Here is a 27,827-nt window from a genome sequence, read left to right on the forward strand (position 1 = left end):
CATACAGCTTCCAACTTGTGTTTTCATTATGTAACATTATTACCTCCCCCCCCCCCCCTCCCACCCCACCCCCACCCCCACCCCCCCCCCAAATTGCAGTTTTCTTGCCATTTTCTATGACGTGCCTGCAGTTGTTCCACATATTTTGCAAATGGAGATTAAAATACCACATTCAAAAATACTCTTTTAAAATACTCTTTTAAAGCTCAGTATGAAAGAATATACACAAATTCCTCTTGTCCTATCACTTCCACACAGTTTTCCAATGTAAGTGAGGTCATAAGTTCACATATACAAATCACTTCCATTGGCCACTCACTAGAACTTCTTTTAATAAATATATCCTGTCAAAGCAGTACTTAACAGAGGCAACAAAAAATAATACACTGTTTCTTGTTTGTTTGCCTTTCTCATAATTTTAACACACATCTATGAAACACTCAGTCGAGTGAGAGCACTGACTCCTTGCTGTCTCTTGATGCAACAGAAGAATGAAGACGTGGGCCTCCAAGGTAACTGATTGGATTCTCAAATGTGCGTCGCTCTTCATTCAAAAATATGGGTGATAGTTTTGCACCAGGTGTGAGTCGTGGTTTTAGAGCCTCAGATGTACTACCTGGTGCTATCGTATCTGAAATTCATTTTTTTATAGTTTTAGTTTCCCTAACATTAAAAATTGAATAAGAGTTGACTATGTTCTCTAACTTTCAAAAAGCATTATGGAAGTACAGCAAACATCACAGTTTTAATTATATCAATATACTTTGTTGTTTACTCTTTTGACTTAAATATTTAACTGTTTTGGTATATATATATAAAACAACAGCCGAAAGGCCACTACAAAAATTAATTACTTTTGAATGACAGAAATGAAATAGGAAGATACTGTAACAAATTACATGTTACTTTTTCACTATCAAAAGTTTATTACATTTAAAGAACAACAGATTATGTGTTTCTTAACAGAATATTAAAGTTTTTGAAGATTAAAGTCAAAATATTATTTATAAAAAGTATCAGAGTCAACAGATTCTGTTATCAGATCTGAAATTCAGAAGTTAATGAAAGCAAAGATTGTGGCAATGGTAACACCAACACAAAATTGGGATAATGAATTGAATCAAACAGGCTGTTACATTACTGTCATTATTCTGTTGTGGAGCAGTATATACAACATTTTGGGTAAAATTTTGTTCTAATCCAAAATTCTTTGTAAATCTATAAATGGTAACATTTAATTGCACAATTGGGCTCACCTAAAGACAGATTTCTACTATTTCTACTTCAGTCTTGATAATTCAGCTATGCTTTTACTTTGAAAATTTTTTTTTTGCTCAGTTCCACTCATTTCTTTCTTCTTTTTGATAACTCATTCCCTTTGTTCCATGCCTTGGTTTTACTAGTCCCACCTTCAAATGTTTGTTTCCTTGTCTTAACCCTCACATTTTCTGCCACTTTCATTCTTATCAATTCTGGTTCCATCTTGTAACTGATTCTGCTGGCATAGAACCTCATCTGTACCAGTATGACAGCCACTTTGGTTTGTGCTCAATCTCATCTATGCAACACAGAGTTCACTTTTGTTTGTGCACAACTGCCCAATCACTTCCCATCTCTGTTATCTTTCTATACCATTTATCATCTGGTTTCTTTTAATTTTCTTCTTTTTTTTCTAAATGGATAGTAAACAAAGCTTTGCTTTCAAAAGTTTGAGGTTCATTATCCCCTATTTTATGTTGATGGGTCAGTTTTGACACAATGTCTGCTTTTGAAGAGTTTTACATGTCTGTTTTACCACAGCCTCTTATTTATGCCCTTAGTTCTTAACTTAAATTTTTTAAATAGATATATAAATTGCATAACAGTGTTACCTAACAGTGCTAACCTCTGTTTTCCACTCTCTCTTCAGGAATTGGTGGAAAAGGTGGTGGAGAACTCACTTGAGACACACTACTGACCCCATTTATGTTCCCGTCTGCTCTTTGACCCTGCCCCTGATAACACACAACATATTAAAACATAGATACAACACACAATTATGAACATTATAAAAGAAATGAGACATGTAACTGTACAAGGAAAGATCCATGCTCAAATGTGAGAAGAACCCAGAAGTGAGGAGGTTTATCCCAACATGCAAAGAGACACTTCAACATACAAAATAATACCGATAAATTATGTAAGTTGGATTATCTCTGATAGTCAATGCATCTAACCTGTCTAAACGTAAAAATGAAATACATAGTTTTCTTGCCAACAGGCAACCCATTTTTTACATATCTTAATTTAGTAGGCTCTGTTAAATGAATGACGTATTTGGATCACAGCAAAACACACTGTTTACAATACATTACAAGGAAACAAAGTTTGGTTTTTGGTATCATAAGAACTATGTTGAAGTTTCTCAGAAGAGTTTAACATACAGTTTCACATGCAGTTAGAGAAGGATAGAAAATTTAAGATGCACAGGGAAGCTTCAGATAGTGTTACAAGTTTACTTCTGTGATTCTTCTTTCATCTTACAACTGAAAATATACTTGAATTAATTATGAATCAAATCTCTGCTTGTATCTCAATAGCTGTGGTAAGGTGACATGCAAGATGCTCTTAGAAGATTGTGCATCTCTTTAGAAGATGAACTGTAAGCAAGATTTTCCGAATCTCTGATTTGACTGTGAAAATATATACTTTGTACATCTGCACCCAAAGTACACTTCTTAATCTGTGCAGTTTTGTGACATAAGGAAATAACATGCAGCATTATCCCAGTAGTTCATGCTACACTGTCCCTTATAAATTTATCATTTTTGTCTGCTAATTTGCCGGTTCACCTTTAATATAAGCAGTACTCGTTTTTTTCTGTCTGAAGATCCGTATCACTTCAGGCATATGGAGTCGTAGTGAATTCAATGCTTCCTAGCTCATCAATACTATATGGTAGAGTATGATTGTGGTTTTGTTTATACACCTGAAAATATTGGAATGTGATGTGAATCTGATTATGCTAGAGCCACAGATTTATCCTGCAACATTATAAGCAGTTACTACGTGAATGTAAATAGTTTGCATAACTTTAAAAATATTATGCTGTACTTCTCGATTACTGTTAGTTTATAAACTGAACCCTTTATTAGTAATATTTTATGGGTCATGGTTAGAAAATACAAACTGTCTTGCAATCATTCTTTGGTGTTCATTACTTAGTTCCATTTAAGCAGAACAATATGTCTCCAGAATGAATAATTCACCATTGAGCAGAGAGTGCACTGTTTCAAAACTTCCTGGGAGATGAAGACTATGTTCCAGACCATGTACAAGTCCTGATCTGGCCCACAGTTTTAATCTACTATGATGTTCTAGGACAACATGTATTCCAAATCATATTGTGATGTATAATGATCTTCAGCTGTAGAAAGAATGATACCCTTTCATAAAATAAGTAATTATTGGACTCAAATGGTACAGAGTCTGAAGATAAAAACTGCTATGGTACTTAAAAATATGAAACATAATCACTGATACTGAGAATGAGAAAAGCAAATATGAATGATCTAATTTTAAATGTGTAATTTAACTGGATAGATAAACATGTGAATAAATGTGTGAAAGACTGACACAACTTATTGGGATATCAGGAAAAGTGACTCAAACTCTTCAGACCTGGAAGAATAAAAACTTCTGCACAAGAGAAACAGTAAAGAAAACTATGACATCTTAAAGTACAACATATTAGGAGTATGATTACAGGATGACCAGATGAAGGAAGTATATATTTGAGACAGAAATGATGGAAAAGAACACACAAAGATGATAACACAAAATAAGAAAACAGATATAAAGGAAAAAAAGGAAGTGTCCTTTGTACAGTTATATGGTTAAAAGAATGTACAACCAAAACAGCTGGTAGAGAAATCATTAGAAAGAACAGACAAAACAGAAAGAGAAAGTGTGGATGATGAGATTAAATGATGCTGTGACCCTCTGGAAGAATGGATAGAGTGAGGAATATGGGTCATCAATAGCCTCAGGGTGTTTGTTGAATGCGTCAAATAAATACCACACTAATTACAGATCATTAGCATTAGCTTCCACTTTACCAGAACCATTATTTTGACTAAGTGCCTCTGCTGTGACCTGAAGAATGTATACAGTAAAATGTACAGGAGCTCTTACACTCAGCTGGCATGTATCCAAGGTAGCCATTAATTATTGAGTAATAAAATCTTTGGTACCTCACCTTGCAGCATTCTTCAGTGTAACTGCTCTTGGAAATGCTTTCTAAAACCTCATCATGTCAGTTTCATCTGCACTTGAAAATGTCTTATCTGATTCTTAAAATGGTGGAAAGTTACAATTTGTTTGTTGAGTCTCAGTATCTACCTTTCATGGGTGAAGCACTATCAACTGTGATGCCTGAGCATACATCATGAACCATCTCAATGACCTGACCTGTCACAGGCTTCTTCCTATTACTTCCAAATTGGTGGCAGGTGGAAGCTTTAATAACCTAGTTGATGAGGTATGCTCAGACAGCACAACTGATAGTGCATTATGCATTAGCATGTTCCTTAATATTTTTGAGCAGTCACACACCAATATTCTTTGAATGAGCCTAAAACATGTCTGTACAAAATTTTGTAATGATTGAAGCACTGTAAATCATGCTGACTTTAGCAAGAACTTGCATGAGGAACATGATCTTTCACATTGGTCACAGCTATTGTGCTGATGTCCCCTCAGCTTATCAGTACATGCATGAGCACTGCAATTAGTTGGTTGCTACTGATTGTGTTACATGTATATTCCCATCACTGTTTAAGATGTCATGTCAATTATGCAGTGAAAAGGAAGGTGAGTTTTTAATAGGAGATATAATACACTAAATAACTGGACACAAATTACAATAAAATAGTCAGGTGCTGGAAGTATTATTTTATAACATATGGGAAATAAAATTAACTATTAGTGAAAATCTGAACTTTTGGTTTGGGAGTGCATTATATTTTAGGAGAAAGCAAGAATTCTAACAAGACCTATTCAGCACTGTTCACAAAAACTTATTAATTTGCATTTGAATTGGAGAAAATTGCAAAAAATGAAAAAAAGTGTCAAGATGTGTTTTAGTGCCATGAAGAGAAGTTCATAAATAATTTAGGCAGTTTATTTGATATCATACATAGCAATGCTCTACAAAAATTCAAATTGGAAGAAGACAGGAGGCTTTTAATTGAACCGGGAGAGGCAGGGTTTAAAGGTTATCCTGCATGAGGAAACCGAATACTTGCACATTAAGAAGAAAGGGTGAGGCAGAGAAAACTGGAAGAAGAGAAAAGATGAGAGAAACAAAAGTGCACAGCATCTACTTCTAAATCTTCTGCTGTGCTTCTTTCTCCACCATTTGATGAATAAGATGAGACATTTTCAAGTTCAGATGAAACTGACATGATGAGGTTTTAGAAAGCATTTCAGAGAGCAGTTCACTGAAGAATGCTGCAAGGTGAGGTACCAAAGATTTTATTACTCAATAATTAATGGCTACTGTGGGTACATGCCAGCTGAGTGTAAGAGTTCCTGTACATTTTACTGTATACATTCTTCAGGTCACAGCAGAGGCACTTAGTCAAAATACTGAAAAGGTCTGTAGTAATAAATTTTCTCTTCATAGAATCAGACAGGAGAAGAGAAGAGAACAGAACAGCCTGAAACAATAAAACCAATTTTCAAGAAAGATATCCCTGCAGTTCTTAACATTCATTGAGTTTGTAAATTGTTGCTGCCAGCTTTAAATGTGAGGGACCCAAAACAAGAAAGACTTCATTGTTACATTTGGGGACAGTGAACAGCTCATTGGCATTCCAGAATTACAGAATGGTTCTGGTAAAGAGCAAGCTAATGCAGTTTGAATGCATTAACAAATTAGGGTGCCAAAGACAATGTACAAATTCTCTGGAGTGACACAATTTACTCAGTGTCTGTCTTAATGGGACATGCATCTTACTTGAACAAAAATTGGACAAGGATTTAGTGTATTCTTCAAGCAGTCGTCACATACATGAACTTATTTTAAAGTGTACTTAAATGTAAAGTACATAGTGTAACAACCAGTCCTGAAATACCAGCTTTTTCAGTATTTGAGAGAAATCTGAAAACTATCAGTGTCTGTAATTTTCATACTAGCAAAACATTGTAGACCTGTTTTTTAATGAGTCTGAAATTAAGGAGATGTTAAACTTTTATGAAAGTGAATTAGATAAACCAACAGTGAGAGGTCATTACTGTGAACTCGCAGAGCTCTGCACAGTGTGGATTACCTCGTACTCAAACTGATTTAATTTAAGAGCCCAACATATCAATCTACCCAACAGATCTTTCAATACCAGTAACCATTTCAATGTGGCAAGGTCTGTTACTACCTTAAAGTTTCTTCTATACAGGTAACAGTATGCATCAAGCGAGATGGATAGCAAAGCAATTTATTGCTTAAAATGTTTCTGTTAGACATAAATTGAACTATCTATTGAAAATAAAAATTCAGTGAGAGATGTCTCTCTTTTCATTGTAAGTTTCAGTGCAGTGAAGCTGTAGAACCCCCTCATCTGGATCTCTGCTTCTTAAAAGATCTGAAATCATATAAAAGAATAGATTCCATGTTTTCAAAAGTAGTTATAAGGAAACTTATTTATCAGATCAGTTGCCTCTGTTATTGCTGTTTCATGATGTAGTAGACATACAAACCAAAATCAAAATGGTAGCAAATTTGAACAGAGAGGACCTACAAGCAGAAAACTGATATATTCCTTTTTGTGAAGAATTGGCTGGACCATTATATGGTAAGTCTAATATTACTCTAATTACCGTTTTTATTATTTTCAGTTCATTAATATACGTCTTATCTTCACTTAAGAGAAAACGTTAACTGACTTTGTGTCAAGTAAGAGCAGAAATCTGTTCTCTTGCCTGAAGTTTATGGACACTAGTTTTATTCAAGAATGTCCTTCAACATGGACAAGCAGCACTTCATAATTAGACACTACAGGCATGGTTAAGGAGTTAGAAGCTGTTAATGATTGTGCTGAAAGGTGTGTTGAATTAATGCAAGGACTATTGACCATAGATGAGGAGCAAGAGAAATATGTCTTGCACTGTGTCAAGAACATTATAGAAAGTACCCTGATTGCAAGACAGAACACTGAAAAGAAAATATTCTCAAGAATACGAAACACATCCTAAAAAACAGAAAGGTATTTAATTTTGATTTTGTGCAGTCTTCAATAACTTTTACACTGACTAAAAACTACGAAACCTAAAATTTGCTCAGCATGGGTCAGTGTCATCCTATTGAGCTGAAATTTCTTTCCAGTGTAAATCTAACCAACAGAAAAGGGTTGAGATAAATGTTTTTGAAAAAATAGATAAATAAAATAAAAAATAAATTGGGTCAAAATAAGGGACACCCATGAAAGGCACATATTTAGGCTCAAGTTTCAAGTGGCACAAGGTTTTAACTTATCACAAATAATCAACACAGTGTACATTCACAGAGAGTTCAATATTTTTATATTAAGGGCACTTCAGGTAATGCATCTTACATACTTCAGTGTAGCGAGGGGGATAAGGGAAGCCCATTAACCATTAAACAGGAGCTGCATTTTGAATGCTGTCATCCCTTTCATATCAAAAAAGTCACTCCCACATTGCATTGCCCCAGATTGGAACAATTGACCCAGATCCTTCATCAGGGTTTACTGTGCCCAGGAAAGAGGAACAGCCTATCAACAATCCTTCTCATCCTTCCAAAATGATGTTCCACAGCCCAACCAATTAATGGAGTATCCTAGTGCATCCTTGAACTACACCCACTGCCAACCCCATGTCAAATAGGTCATACCCCTGTGGAAGCCCAGGTGCAAGATCTGTATGATAACCCAAAAAGCACATCCTACTCAAGTCTTGTCACAGTCTCATCCTACCCTATCAGAGGCATGGCCACTTGTGAAAATGGTCATGTCATAACTAAAATTCTTACATTGTTGTCTGACTTATTTTACTTTATTACTTGATGATAAATATGAAATAAGTCAGACAACAATGTAAGATTTTTACTTATGTTCCATTTAATGTAATTAAATTTGAAGTAGTTTACTTCCCTTGAGGTTTATATGTAGTTCACATAGATGGCACCATGTAACCAACCTATGTGTTCTCCACAGAGCCTGCCCTCCGCAAAAATTAGTATTCAATGAACTGTGGATGAAGCCCGACCAACAGGCATTACATGCATTGATCAAAAATGATAGTGGTATGTAATATACAAACCATATGAGTTAAGCCATTAATTGCAACTTTTTTATGTCATCATCTAACTATGTACCTGTTGTATTTTTAGCATTGAGAATGGCTAGTTTCCAAATGAAATCTAAATTTGCCAATTAAAAAAAATCAAAAGAATGACTGATGGCTGAAATCTATTATTTACAAGTCAATATAACAGTCACTGCGTGCAACAGTCTTCTGAAAGGAAGGTAACCTGATGAGCATGTTGTGCTCAACTGCATGTTTTGCCACAAGTCAGTCACCTTTGTTCATAGCCACAGTTTGGTGGTGGGCATTTGACTGAATGATTGTCATATCATAAAAAGCTGTGCAGTGATTGCAGCATATTTCTCATGCCACATCCTCACATGTCCCTAATTCTCCCACCACCTCAAGAAACAGCTACAAAGGAGTGACACTCAGTATCACGTTGGACTGGAACTACTGACAAACATCCTTCGCCTTGGCTTTGATTATCTAGCATCATGCCCAGAAATGAGGATCATCATATCCAAGATCACTCCCAACCCTCCTAACATCACATCCGATCACCCACCCAACCTACACAACATCTTGGTCCATCACTATGCCACTCCTATTACCAACCCCTTACTACAGGGATCATATCCCTGTTGAAGACCGAGGTGCAGCATCTGCGCAATTCACCCACCCAGCATTTCCTACTTCAGTCTTGTCCAGACTTATCCTACTCAATTAGAGGCAGGGCTAACTGTGAAAGCAGCCATGTCATATACAAACTCTGCTGCATTCATTGCACAGATTCATACTGGTATGACAATCAACCAGCTGTCCACCAGAATGAATGGCCACCATAAAACTGTGGCCAAGAACAAAGTCAACCACCAACTGGCACAACAAGAAGCTGAGCACAGTATGTCCAATTTCAGTGGTTGCTTCACAACACGGGCAACTGGATCCTTCTCTCTACTACCAGCTTCTCTGCGTAAGCGGATAGGAGTTAGCCTTACAACAGGAAGTTATCCTTACAACACATCCTCTTCTGCTCCAATAATCATCCTGGCCACCATCTCAGGTAACCCACTTTCCCCACAGCCTTCACAAAAGTTTCCCCTTCCTGTGTCCTGTCACTCCATCCCAATCTATGTCCCCATGACACATTTAGCATGTGCCACTCCCCCCTGGCTCCAACAACTGTGCGTCACAAGTGCATCCCTTGTACCTGTCACCCCTCCCTTCCACATTCATAGCCAGCAAGCCAGTTGACTGTCTCTGAACCACTAGCTACCAATGCACAACCCCTCTTTCTGCCTCCTCCCTCTGTCTCCCTCTACCCATTCCTCCTGACATGACCCCCCCCCCCCCACCTCAGCCCACCTGCCAAAATGCAGTCCCAGCAATGTGTGTCTAGGCAGCACAATGTAGGGGCACAGGTGTGTGTGTGTGTGTGTGTGTGTGTGTGTGTTTGTGTGTGTGTCTATTTGTACTTTTTTTGGATCAGCTTTATGCCCCACTCCAGAAAAAAATGTATCTGAGCTGTCAGCTCTTAAATCCAAATCACAGTTTGTAAATTTCTTAAATCCAAAGCACAGTTTGTAAATTTTAAACTGGGTCTAACAAACACACACACACACACACACACACACACACACACACACAATGTGCAACAGTTACATTTTCATAATAAATCAGAACAATATCAATGGTTCTAGGATTAAATTTTTATATCTTTATGATCAATCATAAAAATCTTGTATGACATTCATCATTCTCATTTACTTAATTCTTGCCTGTTTTCACATGATAGGAGATTGTGTGTGATCCTAATTTGGAATAGCAAGAGAAAGAACCATACTCCAGTAGTAACATTTCAGCTAGGGAGCACAAACACAATTAAAATTAGATCTTAAACAACCCCACAAAATCATAAGAAACAACTAATGAGAGTCCCTATAAATTCCTTAACCTCTGAGTCCCATGGAAGTATTATAAATTGTATTGTTTCTCCTGACCAGTATTACTGTTTGAGAGATTATATCTGACAATGACCAGTTACTACAGAGGTACAGTGCACCAGCAATACAAACACTTATTTTTACTACTTTGTTTCATTTTTATCCTTTTTTAAAAATAATCTGAAACATCCTTGTGTGGAGGAACTAGCAAACTCTTCATTTCACATTGGCTTAATTATACTGTAACATTTGTAGCATGGCAGTTATTGACTGAAATAGGAAAGAAGAGTGAATTGTGTCTGGGTGAAAGTAGCCATAACACTTTTTTACAGTTCTGGAACGTATGCGCAGGTGAGTAAGTGGCTCACTTCTTTAAGCATCATGAAAGTAGTTTAAAGGCCTCATGTATTCATATTTATTCTCTTGCTACCACATGAGTTTCACCTCTAGTAATGTTATCTATAGCAAAGTAACTTGTATACAAACAATATCACATTGCCGCATTGTATATAGTTCCACTTTAAAATACAAATTTTCCAAAAACTGAATGGCTGAACTGATTAACAAGGCCAGAAACAAAAAAGGAAATGCCATTTAAACTTTATGCATGGAGATTCACCATTACCTCCAAGCTTGCATTTGTGTTACCAACTTTAGTTTTAGGTTTTTTTACTTTGGCATCAATTTAATGAAATTTATTTTGAACTACAGAGTTGCTCAAAACTGTTGTGTTTTAATTACTTTTGCTTTTAAGAATGGAGTAAGAATTACTAAAATAAAATGCGTTATTATTATTATTTCAGCAGGGGAAGTTTCAGAAGAGGGGCAAAACACACACACACACACACACACACACACACACACACACACACACACACACACACACTAAAATAAGATATGAACCAGGACCAATATGAATACTGCTGATGTATGTTGAGTATCTGAGATTAGAATGCAAATGACTCAGATTAAGTATGTGAAAGACAGAAATAATTCAAAATATATATATATATATATATATTTGTTTCTTACAGTACCAAAGTTGTGGCTATTTAGAAATGATAGTACATGTGAATTTACAACCATACACAATGCTTTGTTGCCTTGTAACACTTCTGTACTGATTAAGGCAATAAAATAAAACTTTTATAACCATAAATAAAAACTCTTAACATTGTCACCTCCTTTAACAGAAATAGACAGGGTGACATACTAAAACATAAGAATATAAAATAATCCTCATAGTAGTAGATGTGGTTGTAACATATAACTGTTTACATAAATAGCTTGTACATTTATGGTACACAAAGGAGAGTTTTATGGAGACATAAACTTCTTTCTCAGGAATTACAATAAATAATTAAATGCATATATGCTCATATTCCCCCATCATTAGTACTCACACTGAGTACTGAATTTTGGATATTAGTAGCAAAAGAAACTGCTGTACAAAGCTTATTTTATCTATGAAAATGAAATTTGAAGGGGAGTCAGGTGACAATAATAAATGTAATGCCATAATTAAATGAATTTAGTGCCTTCTGAATTAAAATTAATCTTAATTCTAAGAATACAAATGATTAATAATCAAACAATTTTAAAGCAACATGGGTGACAATAACAAAAAGCCAATACCATTAATTTGAAGAAAAGGTAAATATTTCTTTATCTACCATGTGAATGAATCATACTATATGACTAAATCTTTTTTCATATTCAGTCAATACTATGTCATTCAATCTTTCATAATGATAGGTTTTTTTCTTCCTAGTGTGGAAAGATAATGCTGCTAACTTCAAGAAGTTATATAATAGCCACAACCAATAGCAAGTGTAAGAGATACGGTTTTGCAAAGCCAGCTATAATTTTTAATAAAATACATAAATTTGGATCAAATATCCAAGTTATAAAGTAAATCCCATGATCACTACTATCTTGACAGCCATGGTAATGAAACTCTTGAATATTTCAGATTCTTCATCTAGACATGGGTTGTTAATGGACAGAATTTCATCCATGAGGTGCAGCACAATTTTTTGTCCAGTATTATTGTAGCTAAGATTCTTTTATCTATGCCCAACATTGTCTTGTTTTCTCTTGCTAAATTGTGTTACAGTTATAGAAATAAATGTCTTTCATTTCACAAACAAATTATCTTAGGAGTAAAATAAATGTGTACAAATTAAGCTTTAATGTGCACACATTTTATGTATCCTTCAGTAAGAATCACAGTTAAAGTGATAGAATATAAGTGCAGTACAGAAATTAAAAGCATTTACTGAGACATAACAAGAAAAGTGCATGGAATGATAAAGAATTCAACTGTATTGGGAACGTTTTCATTCCGTACTTGAGAGGGCAGATTGGGGAAAGTGTACCATAGCATACTTATGGAAAACTACTACAAAAGAAAATGACTTTGGAGGGGATATAGAGAAAAAAAAGTAGAAATGGATAGACAGTTAGAGTACTTTTGCACTGCCTCTATCCTTGGCTTAGTATTCTCACTGCTAATGAAAAATGTGTCAGCAGTGCACATTCAATCTCAATTAAATTTCAAAGTGAATGAGGGTTCACATCCTGCTGTTTTCTGTAGTTATGGCTGACAGCTATGATTCATTATATATTTAAAAAAACACTTGGTTTAAAACCCAACCTGAACTATTTACGTGATTATGACAACCTTTACAGTTGATGAAAAGACACATACATGTATGAAATTCATTTTTATAAGAATACTGCTACAACTCATATACATGTGCAAAATTTTAATGATATATTTTATGTGATCACCACATATGATGATTTAATGTGAATATACCATTATTTTTACAGCTTCTAAAAATAAAAAAAAGATAGTTCCAGTTCCAGTAGTGCTCACTACAGCTACCGCACTAAAGTACTTTAACTAATGAAGATTTGTATCAGCATGAAGCCTTTTAAATAAATGCTTAATATCTGAACACATATTTTTGTACAAAACATTTTTAAGTACTTTTTACTTTTAGCGGATATAAATAAAAGACTAATATACTTCACATCTGTCATCACTGTCACTGGCACTCACTGCAAGTTTGTCAGAATCATAGTTACTCAGAGTAACTTCACTGATTGAGCTGAGAGGAGCAAGTTTCGATAAATTTGTACTTACTGATCTTTCTGATAGATTATCTGCATTTCTGCTCTCATGCCCTACATCATTTGGGATCTTCTGGGACAAATCTTCTATAGACTGCAATTAGCAAGTATTTAACATTAGTTTTTCCCCCAATGTTTCACACTCTTTTATTAACATGAAGTGTGAGAAATTGAAGCTGATTTTTGTTCTGTTTTTATTTCTTTGAAAAATTAAAGGCATTAATTAATTAAACAGTTTCTCTGCTCTTTAATTTTATTGATTCATTATTGCTTATTACATGCTTTTTCCATGCAATAGACTACACATGTTCCTCACATACAGGGTGATTAACAAAGATATGCAAATATTTTAATATGTTATTCTACAAGTAAAACTACAGAAAAAAGTTCATATAAACTTAGGTCTGCAAATGTTTAGTTAGGGAGTTACGGCTAAGAAAAGATTTTGCCTGAAATTTAGCAAGTTTGCTAATATGAAGCCATCGCAAAACTGTACGAGGTAAAAGTAAAGCATGATTTCCATTTATTTTGTTGTTATTGATCTGATGAATCTAATAAAATATGTCCCAGATGTGTATCTGCAGTAGTTTTCCAGAACATCCAGAGAAGCAAAGACATAATTTCATAAAAAGTTTTCTTTATTAACTACTTGGCCCAGTTTGTTTTTTAAATTCCAGACCATTGCACAAGTTTTCAACAGAAGTTGTCGAGAATTTAAATATGGAAAAATGATAGTAATAATGTTAACTGAAACTGTATGAATGTGTCAGATAATCTGCTTTTATTAATACCATAATACAAGTGAATTCCTATTAAACCAGAAGAAACAAAGCTCAGTGTTAAGGAAGTTGTACAGTGTACGTACAATTTCACAATACATTCACAAGAAATGTACAAAACTGTCTCCACTGCGTTCAGTGTATTTAGCTGCATGTGTATGAACAGATTTTGTTGCTTGTGCAGGAAAGTAAATAAATTTACTTGTATAATAATCTTTGCTTCTCTTGATGTTCTGCAAAACTACTGCAGATACGTTTCTGGGACATAACAACAAAATAAATGGAAATCGTGCTTTACTTTAACCTTTTGCAGTTTTGTGATGGCTTTGTATTAGTGAAGTTGCCAAATTTCAGGCAACATGTTTCATTAGCCGTAACTCCGTAACTAAACATTTGCAGACCTATGTTTATATGAACTTTATTCTTTATTTTTACTTGTAGAATAACATATTAAAATATTTGCATATCTTCATGAATCACCCTGTATTATCATAATTCATCCCCTTTATTTATGTTTGACCTCCCCTATTTCTCTAAAAAATTTACATGCAGATGTACGGTGATATCTAATTCATTTATAAGTTCACATACAACTTGAAGGAAGCTTTACAATCAATGTGTATTATCAATCTTGACTTTTGGTACCAACAGATGTTGAAACCATTGTTCAGTGAGGATGGGAAATGCAGGTTCGATATTGCTTGGAGAGGCAAAAAGAAACAAATGAATCAGATAACCAGCTGTAGTGAAAGATGTAATCATAACTGTGATGGAAAAGAAATAGAGTTAGCCAGACCTGCAGCCAAGTGAGAAGAAGATAGAGGAGACAAGGAAGTTCTTTGCTGGATTCCAAATGATAAAGAAATAAATGAACATTAAAATGAAGTAACAGAATGTGACTAAATGACATTAGAAAACATGTAGGACAAACATAGATGTAAACAACTCAAGATGCTTGCACATGCACAACTGTTGAGGAGGCCTTTATCCAGCACCAGGTGATAAATGGTAGAAAATGGTAGCACATAAGTGGCCATATATATTCTGCCAATAATATAGGATTTTCAGCTCCACTCAGCCTGTAGTAAAACATGTGTTGCTAATTTGACCATGGATCTGGCAAATTGGATAGAAACATACTTGTTCTTGGTAATTGGAAGTCTTGATGGAATGGCCGCGCAGTTAGAGGTGCCATGTCACAAATAGTGCGGCCCCTCTTGCCGGTGGTTCAAGTCCTCCCTCGGGCATGGGTGTGTGTGTTGTCGTTAGTTTAAGTAGTGTGTAAGTCTAGGGACCGATGACCTCAGCAGTCTGGTCCCTTATGAATTCACAAAGATTTGAACATTTTTTCCTGATAGAATGTAAATAATGTACAGAGTAAAGGTAAGAAGCCACTAAATAGTAGGGGCTGTGAGGCCTTGAAAGGCACATAAACAAAATGGAGAACTTTAGTATCTTTTGGACAAACCCTTTCTTGAGCTACTGAAAAGCCTGAGGCTTCTGCTCTGCACTCACCTTCACCCCTGTTCTTGGACGCTAACTGTACTCATCCTGCACATATATCCTCTTCCCCGCAGTCTCCCCTTCGCAACCATCCATCCGCCATATTATCAAGTGATGTGAAAGCTCACTGATGCTGGTACTTGAGCCACATTCATGTCTTCCTCTCCCCATCTGCATTCCTATATTGCCACTGCTGCCTCCCTCTCACAGTCATCAGCCACGTTTTCTGAACTCTCCCACGAATAAGGTTAGCCCTATGCATAACTGTATGCTTCAGTTCATTTTGTTTGCATTAAGACAACAGGCTGAATAAAAACGTGAAACAAGAATCGCACCATTTTTCAATATAAGTTAAATGCTTGAAAATGTTCAAATAATTCATAAAATTTATTGTTGCATTTTTGTATTACATTTAATTAAAGAATTAATGTAGGAGTATGATGAAACAGTGACAGGGGTAATAACTGTATTCCATGCCAGACAGGGAAGGCCATAAAATGTAAGAAAGACAAGTATCCTCAAAAACAGCTGTGCAAATGCATTGGAAAGCATAATATACAAACATAAGAGAAGATAGAAAGTAACAAATGACAGAGAAGACTGGCTGACCATAACTCACATTTAAGATGAAGTGCTGTGTGATGCACAGGCATTGAGGTGTAACGAAACCACTTATGTGAAGTGATGAATTGCACAATATTAATAGTACCGACAAATGATGCTTGCTAAAAACAGAGTTAATCTTTATTAATATTTTTTTGGCACTTTTGAAAATACAATATTGGGTGGAGGATCTGTATTGTTTGTGCATGTGAATAAGTGTAATGGAAACAACATTTCTGCAGGAAGGGGGCAGCTTTGCATTTTGGTCAAGCCTTCCAGTGATTGCTGATTTGGGGATTATTCCATGGAAATGCACCAGTGCCTCTGAGACATGTTGTGCACCATAGAACAGTACAATCCTTGACAATGGACTAGTTCATAAAAAGAAGAAGAAGGAGAAGAAGAAAGAGAAGAAGAGCAGGTTCCACCACAGAGTCTGCACTAAAGCCTGTTAGGGAACGGACATTGAGCTGTTTATAATTTTGTTAACAATAGATTATTTGTCAAAGCTAATTTGCAGACAATTGTATATGGGGCTTTACAGAGGCCTATAAGTTGGGAGAATAGATGTACGTCTACAAAAAGAGACTTCACTCATCTGGTAACTTGTTGAACCTAGATAAGCATGAATTTTATCTCCAGCACAGGCCAGACTACACAGGAGATGAAGTCCAAGGAAAGAATAAATAACAGCCAGAGAGGGGAATTGTACTCAAAATAAAGAAATCAGTACTTGTAAATCTCTACATCACAGCATCGTAATTATTACACGAAGTTCCTCTCCTCCACCTCCTCCTGCAAGCATTTGTCAAATACAGTATGAAACATCTATGCATATAGAAAACAAAGATGACTTTTAAATCAAACAATGGAAAATCCAGGATGGAATGTAACAATACCAGAAAAGGAAAGTTGCTACTCACCATATAGCGGAGATGGTGAGTTGTGATAGGCACAGTAAAAAGATTCACACAGTTATAGCTTTCGGCCATTAAGGTCTTTGTCAGCAGTAGACACACATACACACACACACACACACACACACACACACACACACACACACACACACAAACGCGACTTGCACACACGCCTGCAATCTCAGAGAGCTGGTTTCAGTCAGGGCCTCCAAACCACGATGCAGCTTGGCATTTTTCACGGTAATAAATCATTTTGAAGCTTGAAAGAAGTGACAAGTGACAGAAAAATCCTAGAAACAATTGGACCCTGGTCTATGTGTTTGCAATCTGTTATTTACTCTGTTAACCACCGAGCCATACACGTCATTAATACTATAATTTCCCAATTAATTTATTATGTTGGAAATGAAAGACCTTGGAAAAGTTATAGAATAATATTGCATGGTTACCTTCACTTTTACAAATGAGTAATACAACTACTGCTATGTTTCAATCTTTCATAAAATACACTTTCAGTTTTGACTAATGGCAAAGATACCTTAACATGGCTTATTTAGAGATAGCACAAAGGCACACTGTTATGTACATGCTTGCAGGCAAAATAATTACTGTTATTAACTTCCTTCATAATTTCTGTACTTATACTGATGAGCCAAAACTTTATGACCACCTGCTTAATAATGTGTTGGCCACTTTTGAAATACAAATGGTTCCAATGGCTCTGAGCACTATGGGACGTAACATCTGAGGTCACCAGTCCCCTAGAAATTAGCACTACTTAAACCTAACTAACCTAAGGCCATCACACACATTCATGCCCGAGGCAGGATTCGGACCCGCAACCGGAGCAGTTGCGCAGTTCCAGACTGAAGCGCTTAGAGCTGCTTGGCCACAGCGGCCGGCTTTGAAATACAATACAGCAGCAATTCTGCATGTAATGGATTCAACAAGTCCCTGATAGGTTTCTGCAGATATGTAGCACCAGAAGGCTTTCGGCGAAGATGGGTAGTATGACACTTCCCGAAACATCGCGAGATATCAACATTACCACCCGGCTGGAGACCCGAGAAATCTTCATCAAGGTGTACAGTTTCCTACATAGCTTTCTGCTATATTTGCAGGTCCTTTGCATCTCCATATCCTGTGATCCACTGCATCCTTCTTAAAACTGCTGTATGTGCTGTGTTGCTGTCCAACACATCATCCGATATCTGAAATCTCATACTCCTTCACCTCTTCTTTCCTTCCACATATCCCTCTAAGATGTTTTTTATACACCCCTCCTTCTTTCTTAATATATTCCAATCCAGTTTCGTTTCCTTCTTATTACATTTGGTAACTGTCTTCACTCTTGTACTTTTCTCATCTCAGTAGCTTTCCAAGTTTCACTCTATCAATCCAATTTATTTTTTCTAGCCTCCACCACATCCACAAGTCAAAAGCCTCCAGCTTTGCTCTGTATTTCTTCCTCAGTAGCAACATTTAAGCAGCATACAGGAGGACACTCCATACAGACTTAATTAGTTTTTTACTCAAATTATTCTTCTTCTCAAATCTTTGTCCATACTATTGCAGAAAGTTCTTCTTTCTTATAAAATGCCTCTTTCACCATTGCTATAGTAGTTTTAATTCCTGTGCTGCGGTTCCAGTCCAGACATTTAAAAAATGAGACTAACAGAAAGTGCAAAATGGCTGATCAGGTACGGCTAGAGAACAAATGCAAGACTTGAAGCATACATGACTTGGGAAAAAATAAATACCACTTACAGGAAAATGAATGAGACATTTGACCAAAAGAAGCAGTTATATGAATATGAGGAGCTCAGATGGCAACCCAGTGCTAACCAAGAAGGGAAAGCTGAACAGTGGAAGGAATCTATAGAAGGGCTATAGTAGGTTAAGAATAAGGGCAAACCTACATTTATACCATTTGTAAATTTAGAGAATTTTTTGACAATGCTGACTGGTAAATACTCTTTCAAATTCTGAAGATAGTGAGGAAACAAATGTTATTCACATAACCCATACAGAAACCAATCTGCAGTTATAAGAATTGAAGGATATGAAAAGGAAGCAGTAGTTGAGTAGGCACATACAAGCAAACTGATCTTAAGGCTTATCTTAGAAGATCGGTTAAAGAAAGTCAAATCTACATTTACACTATTTGTAAATTTCGAGAAATATTTTGACACTGTTGACTGGAAAACATTCTTTGAAATTCTGAAGATAGCAGTGATGAAATAGATGGAATGACAGGTTATTCATACAACTCATACTGAAACCATTGTGCAGTTATGGGCACTTAAGAACATGAAAAGGGAGCAGTAGTTAAGAAAGGTGTGAGACAGGGTTGTGGTCCACCCCTGATATTATTCAATCTGGACACCAGGCAAGCAGTAAAGGAGACATTTGGAAAGTGTATTGAAATTAAGGGAGAAGAAATACAGAGGTTGACATCTGCTGATGATATTACAACTCTGTTAGCAAAGCGAAAGAGCTTTGAAGAGAAGTTAATGGACACTGGTGTAGCAGAGAGAGAATATAAAGTGGAGATTAACACTGGAAAGAAAAGCCTTTCTGAAAAAGAAAGATTTGTTAACATCAAATATAAATTTAAATGTTGGGAAATTTTTATGGGTGTATTTGCCAGGAGTGTAGTCTTGTACAGAAGTGAAATGTTGGTGAAAAACAGTTCATCTAAGCAGAGAACAGAAGCTTTTGAATTGTGGTACTAGAGGGAAATGCTGAAGACTAGGTGAGTAGATTGAATAAGTAATGAGGAGGTGCTGAAATGAACTGGAGAAAAAAGAAATTTTTTGTGAAGGTTTACTAAATGAAGGGATTAAGTAATAGAACACATCCTGAGGCTTAAAGTGCTCGTCAGTATGGTAATGGAGGGAAGTGTGGAAGGTAAAAATTGTAGAGGGAGACCAACACTGAAGTACAGAAAGCAGGTTCAAACAGATGTAATCTGCTGTAATTATGCAATGATAAAGAGGCTTGCACAGGATATACTAGTATAGTGCTGTGTCAAACACGACTTTGGACTGAAGACCATAACAACAACAACAACACTAATATATTGGCCCCATACTTGGCATCATGGTATGTTGTGCCACTGGATGCATAATACAATCATCTCTGGTTCAAACAGTCAGTAATTTGGACAGCAGCTTTTCCATTTCTCAAGCATTAAGGGCATTTTACATTTCTCAAGCATTAAGGGTGGTGGCTGCTGCCCTCTCTTAGTGGTTTCAGTGACATTTCTTTCAGCAAGATAATCTATGATCACTTGTTGTCCATGCTGTCACAGGCTATCTTCATTTACAGCATGTTTGACTTTTGCACAGGCCAGCACATTCTCGAGATTGCTAATGTGTTAAAACATCCTGTCATCAGTTACCAAAAGACTGGCAAGCCACCACTTATCAGCCACTACAATTGATGAACTGTGGCATGGAGCTGAAGCAGCATGGAATGACATAACTTTATCTGTCACTCAAGTTCAGTTTGACTCAATACCAGCTGAATTAGAGCCACTGTTGTCACCAAAAGTAGGAACTTGTAATCGAAATGGTAAGTGCACTTTCTTTTGTCACATACTGGAGAATCTGATACATATTGGCACTATTTCAAATCATGCAGTTCATGACATAAGTTCATAAATCATAGTAAGACTCAGTTTTTACAGTTTTTAACACACAATTAAACAAAACCCAATGTTTTAATTCCACAGTATGTGCATATAATTAGTGAAACTTAACAGTTCAAATTTCTAGGTATTCAGATAGACAGCAAACTGTCATGTAAAGCCTATGTTCAGGATCTTGATCGAAGACTTAATGTTGCCATTTTTACTATACAAATGGTATCTGAAGTAAGTGATAGTTCAACCCGAAAAGTGGTCTACTTTCCTTATTTTCATTCGCTTATAACACATGGTATTATATTTTGGGGTAACTGTTCCCATTCTAAAGGGATATTTTTGGCTCAGAAACAGGCAGTTTGGGCAATAAGTGGTGTAAGTTCATGAACCTCTTGTCGACCCTTGCTCATTAGTTTGAATATTCTGACACTGGGCTCTCAATATATATATTCTTTGCTCTCCTTTCTTGTTAACAATATCAGCATACTCCCAAGAATTAGCAGCTTTCACTCAATTAAAACTAGGCAGAAATCCAATCTGCATTTGGATTGCACTTCCCTGACTCTTGCGGAGAAAGGTGTGCAGTATACTGCTGCATCCATTTTCAATAAGCTCCCACAAGAATTCAAAAATCTTAGCAATTATCCAAGCACTTTTAAATCAAAACTGAAAAGTTTCCTCATGGGTCACTCCTTCTCTGTCAAGGTGTTCCTTGAAAAATTAAGCTGATTTGTGTGTTATATTGTTGATTACATATACAAAAACTTTTGGCTGTTTTTCTTTTTTCTTTTTTTGGGTTCATAAACATTTTATTTTATCTGTTATTACTATTATGTTGTAATTTCATGTACCAATATGTTCCATGACCTTGGAGGTTTGCTCCTCAATTTGGTCCTACGAAATTAGACATGTAAAATAATAAATAAATAAAAAAATATTAGTTCACAACACAGTCCAATAGTGCACATGTGGTAAATTTACATTCAGTGTGGTTTTGGTGCACAGGAGTAAAAACACGAATTTAGTGTAAAATTTGTTATCGCTGAAAAGCAATTATTTTTTGTTCATTGTACTTATTTCAAAATTTAGTCATTCACATTTATAATTATAATGATTATATCATTTCTGTGACTTTTTTAAAATATAGCTTACAAAAACATTGCAACATAAACTATTAATTATTTATAAATTGCTTTGAATGTAGTAATCAGAATTTCAGGATCAATGTTTCTGTTCAAGGAGGTATGTTCTGTCTTTGCAAATGAATGAAATGCATTTATTTACGTATTTATGTATTTATTTATTTATTGACACACATGTTTTATTTATGAAGCATATCCAGTAGCTTGTAATACAAGCTTGTTTTTGTATGTATACAATAAATGCATTATGTAGTAGTTACAAATATGTTATGTTTTCTCTTATTATTCTCTTGTTTTTTAGTTTGGAAACAACTTTGGCAGCACAAATTTTGTGAGATGTTATTTATAATTTGATCTCATTAATTAATTAATTAATGCCATGTGACGAGGGCCTCCCGTCGGGTAGGCCGTTCGCCTGGTGCAAGTCTTTCGATTTGATGCCACTTCGGCGACTTGCGTGTCGATGGGGATGAAATGATGATGATTAGGACAACTCAACACCCAGTCACTGTGCGGAGAAAATCTCTGGCCCAGCCGGGAATCGAAATTTGATCTCATGAAACTTATGCTACAAAAGTCATTCCTAGCTTCATGTAACTACTACACAAGACATTTATTATATTACAGACCACTAAAGATGCTTCATAAATAAAAGAAGCAAAATGTATAGGGCAAAAAATACAACTGCCTTCATTTAGTTGCAAAGACGGAACACATCTCCTCGAATTTTGAAGCAAGTAAGGAACAATGGGAAAGGGGGAAGGGGGAAGAGAGTTTGTATTTCAAGATATACATATTTGGTCACTTTTTGTATTATCTTTGCTATCCTTGTTGAGTTAGCTGTGCAGCAGTGTGTTTTGAGTTGAAGGTGGCTGCTGAAAGCACTCAATGAGGTGTCTCTATTGTGTTTGTTTCAAAGTATTTCCAAAATATGCAATGAAATTGTTTCGAAGAGAATTCAAAAGCCTGCAAAATCTTATTATTGATTTAACATATAAAATCAGCACATCCAAACTCCTCTTTAGTATCCATGCAGGAGAATGTCATCCACTATGACTGCTGTGCTGGCAATAGAAGGAATCTATGATGTATGTCAAGAAAGAAGAAAAGTTATAATAGTTATTCTCACTATTCTTACTGCAAATAATATTCTAACTCTTCCACATTCATCTTCAGATCAACAGAAGCTGAATATAATTAATTTCAACATAATCATGATAGAAGAAAGGTTTGAAAAATCATTTTTAATTTCTGAAGATTGGTTTATAGTGTGAGAGTAAGGGGGGTTGGAAATTCTGTGTACTAAATTTCCCATCCCATGTACCCCAGCTCACCCACAAATTTAATGATGTATTCTTCCTACTATACTGTATATTGAAAATAAGTAAATTTTTTATTTGCTATATTTCTTAGTGCTGTAGCTGTAATTGCGACCAGTGTATTATAGTTTCAGTTTAACTTTTTTTCAATATTGTTAATTTTAAATTTGCATTTTCATTTATGTGGCACTTAATACCACACCTGAAGATTCTCTTTCATCATAGGACTTATGAAACCACATGGAGTTGAGGTGGCAACCAACTAGACACAGTAATTGGAACATTTAGGAAATACAGGTGATAACTGAGCTTCGTTGGAGAACAGCTGATGTCCACAATATGTCTCAGTCTTTTTGAACAAAGATTAGAGAGCAATAAATCTGTGTATGACTACTACTCACATCTTGACACTCAGTGAAGATAAAGATAATAACTGTGGAAATCTGTGATCAGTACCTTCAGTACCTCAGAAACTTCGTTTCAGCTAGATGGGTTGACTCTAAACATGTCTAAGGCTCACATGATGCAGTTCAAAACCAAACAATCAAAATGTGAGCAGATTAACACTGTACACAACAACCAAGATATAGAAGGAGTTGACTCAGTCAAATTCTTCAGTTTAAATGTAGATAAAAATTTGAGCTGGTAGGCACACATTGAATACCTGGCAAACAAAGTGAGCAGCTTTGCATTTGCAATGCAAATATTATCAACTGCAACTGACATAGACACAAAAATTAGCATATACAAGCTACTTTGAATCCATTGTTAGGTATGATATTGTTTTTGGGTTAATTTGACAAACATAGTGCGGATACTAAAAATACAGAAAAATATCATTCAAAATATGTACATTGCAAATCACAAAGAACCATGTCGACCATTATTTGGAAAACGTAAAATATTAACTCTTCCATCCTTATACGTATATGAGATTATTATATTCTTGTACACCAGACATGAATTATTTGAGAGAAACCATTTTGTCCATTCACATGATACTAGAAACAAAGAAAATTTTATGCTCCACACCCACCACCTCAGACTGTTTGCCCAGGGTCCTCAACAAATGAGAATGAAAATTTGTAATAAATTAAAAGGGAACAAGTTGATGCAGATGAATTCAGTATCACTTAAAAGAAAGCTATATGAGATACTGACACTGAAGTGTTATTACTCAGTGGATGAATTCATGCAGGGTAAACTTAAAATTTGAGCTGGATACAGTGTGTTACACATTCCAAGAAATATCCTTATAGTGTTATTATTTATTGTAGTGCTATGATTTATTAATGTAAAAATCATTGTAACTGTATTATAAATTTTTGACTTGTCTCCTGCACGCAAACCAAATGGATTGCAAATGTACGTCATGAGATGAATAAAACACAATTCACAATCCACTGTATTCATGGTAGAGTGTTTGTCTCTAACACATATAATTAATTAATTAGTTCATTGATCATGTTTTGAAGGTATTATGAAGAGGGAGAACCTGCTTAGGTATAAAATAAGTAGTCAACAAATAGTAATTGAAAAGATAAGCAGATGTTAGAAAATGAATCAGTACACTGTATAAACAGAAAACTATTGCTGGACTAATCCACAATATCTGTGTTAACACAGACCAAATTTAATACAGCAAAATTAGTAGGAAAGATGTTACTTTTAAAAAGCTGATGCTTCCTGAATTATATTAAATACCTATTGCTTATTAGCTACTGCTAACCTAATGTTTGAAAGCAAGCACTAATATTTATATAAGAATAACAGTTATATATGTCTTCAATAATAGAAAAAGGAGTAAACAGGAGGTGTGAATAATTTATGTGAATAGCTAATCAAGTATATTTCTTAATTTTCTTTTGACTGGTAAAGATGTTCTTGCTAAATGTTTGATAGTAGCTGTTGGACACTTTTGAACTAGGTTATTACAACTCACTCTGGAAGGTACACAAGAAGACAAAAAACTAATTTCTATTACCAACAACAAATATTATTAAGGAGTAAACCCATCCTGAAGCAAGTGCAAAAATTTCAAGACACTTCAAGAAACCTCATCAAAAATTATAGTTATTTACTTAACACAATACTGTTACTGCTTGCTTTTGATGAATAAACACTCTATTTTCTCTTTCTGAGATCAAGATTTTTCAAACTTTTTCAGTGACATTGATGATCACCAGATATTTGAAGCTGAGTTAACATTATTGTTTTGTATGATATTTCTACAACTTCTCTACCAATCTTCTTCAGTTGCTGAGCAGGAATCTCGAGTGCTTCAGTCCAGTTATGGGCTGGAGATATTGCTGGAAATTGTATTAATCCAATTAGTGTAATGCCTTGAGAGCAACTTCCAAAAGTAACAATTGTTGTTGTTGTGGTCTTCAGTCCAGAGACTGCAGCTCTCCATGCTACTCTATCCTGTGCAAGCTTCCTCATCTCCAAGTAACTACTGCAACCTACATCCTTCTGAATCTGCATAGTATATTCATCCCTTGGTCTTCCTCTACCATTTTTACCCTCTACACTTCCCTCCCATACTACATTGGTGATCCTTTGTTGCCCCTTCTAGTCAAGTTGTGCCACAAATTCCTTTTCTCCACAATTGTATTCAGTACCTCCTCATTAGTTAAGTGATCTACCCATCTAGTCTTCAGAATTCTTCTGTAGCACCACATTTCAAAAGCTCCTATTGTATTGTCTTCTTGTCTAAACTATTTATTGTCCATGTTTCACTTCTATACATGGCTACACTCCATACATATACTTTCCCAAAAGACTTCATGACACTTAAGTCTATACTTGATGTTAACAAATTTCTCTTCTTCAGAAATGCTTTCCTTGCCACTGCCAGTCTACATTTTATATCCTCTCTACTTCGACCATCATCAGTTTTTTGCTCCCCAAATAGCAAAGCTCGTCTACTACTTTAAGTGTCTCATTTCCTAATCTAAATCCCTCAGCATCACCTGATTTAATTTGAGTACACTCCATTATCCTCATTTTATTTCTATTGATGTTCATCTTGTATCTTCCTTTCAAGACACCTTTCATTCCATTCAACTGCTCTTCCAAGTCCTTTGATGTCTCTGACAGAATTACAACGTCATACGCAAACCTCAAAGTTTGCATTTCTTCTCCATGGATTTTCCTTTTTTGTTTTTTTCTTTATTGCTTGCTCAATATACAGATTGAATAGCATTGGGGATAGGCTACAACCCCGTCTCAGTCCCTTCCCAACCACTGCTTCCCTTTCATGTCCCTCGACTCTTATAATTGCCGTCTGGTATCTGTACAAATTGTAAATAGCCTTTCACTCCCTGTATTTGATCCCTGCCACCTTCAGAATTTGGAAGAGACTATTCCAGTTAACATTGTCAAAAGCTTTCTCTAAGTCTACAAATGCTAGAAATGCAGATTTTCCTTTCCTTAGTCCATCTTATAAGATAAGTCATAGGGTCAGTACGGCCTCCCATGTTCCAACATTTCAACGGAATCCAAACTGATCTTCCCTAAGGTATGCTTCTAACAGTTTTGTGACTTATTAAACTGATAGTTTGGTAATTTTCACACCTGTCAACACATGCTTTCTTTGGGATTGATGTTATTACATTCATCTTGAAGTCTGAAGTTATTTCACCTGTCTCCTATATCTTGCTCACCAGATGGAAGAGTTTTGTCATGGCTGGCTCTCCCAAGGCTATCAGTAGTTCTAATGGAATGCTGACTACTCCAGGAGCCTTGTTTCAACTTCAGTCTTTCAGTGCTCTATCAAATTCTTCAGGTAGTATCATATCTCCCATTTCATCTTCATCTACATCCTCTTCCATTTCCATTAACATTGCCCTCAAGTACATCACCCTTGTATAGACCCTCTATGTACTCCTTCCACCTCTGGTTTCCCTTCTTTGCTCTGAACTGGTTTTCCATCTGAGCTCTTGATATTCATTTCTCTTGTCTCCAAAGGTCTCTCTAACTTTCCTGTAGGCAGTATCTACCGAAACCCTAGTGATATATGCCTCTATACTCTTACATTTGTCCTCTAGCCATCCCTGATTAGCCATTTTGCACTTCCTGTTGGTCTCATTTTTGAGACGTTTGTATTCCTTTTTGCTTGCTTCATTTAAATTTCATAATCTCTTCTGTTATTCAAGGATTTCTACTAGCAACAATTATTGATACTAAAAATGGTTCCATTCTATGCTGGGCACCTGGTACAGTAACAACCTATGAATTTCTTGAAATAAGACAGTCTTGTTTGCAAAATCTTTTTATTTACAGGAAACGACTCATTTCACCCTTTTGGGGCATCATCAGATTGGCATAAAAAGTAATGTGGAAAACAAGCATTTCTGCATTAAGGGCTCACATATGGTATTAAGATAAAATTTTATAAGGAACCATCATCCTGTTGTCATGGGATGATAAATCTCATCTTAATGCCATATGTGGGCATTAACAGATGAATGTTGGTTTTCCACAGTAATTTTTACATCAATCTGATGATGCCTTAACAGGTCTCAACATGTC

The 27,827-nt window shown here is 35.7% G+C and overlaps 1 protein-coding gene across 6 annotated transcripts in view; it reads right to left on the reverse strand.

Moving 5' to 3' along the window:
* Window positions 1-104: 104 nt before the first annotated feature.
* Window positions 105-27,827, reverse strand: part of LOC126474141 (axotactin) — a 557,260-nt gene continuing 529,537 nt past the window's right edge. For 2 of the 6 annotated variants that reach the window (XM_050101587.1, XM_050101590.1), the window contains 3 exons: window positions 13,399-13,479; window positions 1,886-1,994; window positions 105-631 (listed from right to left, as the gene is read on the reverse strand). In XM_050101587.1, the coding sequence (XP_049957544.1) occupies window positions 441-631; window positions 1,886-1,994; window positions 13,399-13,479 (381 nt within the window). In that variant the 3' untranslated portion in view covers window positions 105-440. Of the gene's footprint in view, window positions 632-1,871; window positions 1,995-2,831; window positions 2,969-13,398; window positions 13,480-27,827 lie in introns of all 6 variants that reach the window. The other 4 variants (XR_007586576.1, XM_050101589.1, XR_007586577.1 and 1 more) reach the window with 4 other exon arrangements.

The sequence above is a fragment of the Schistocerca serialis genome, chromosome 4 (genome assembly GCF_023864345.2).
Source record: "Schistocerca serialis cubense isolate TAMUIC-IGC-003099 chromosome 4, iqSchSeri2.2, whole genome shotgun sequence".
Taxonomy (NCBI): Eukaryota; Metazoa; Arthropoda; class Insecta; order Orthoptera; family Acrididae; genus Schistocerca; species Schistocerca serialis.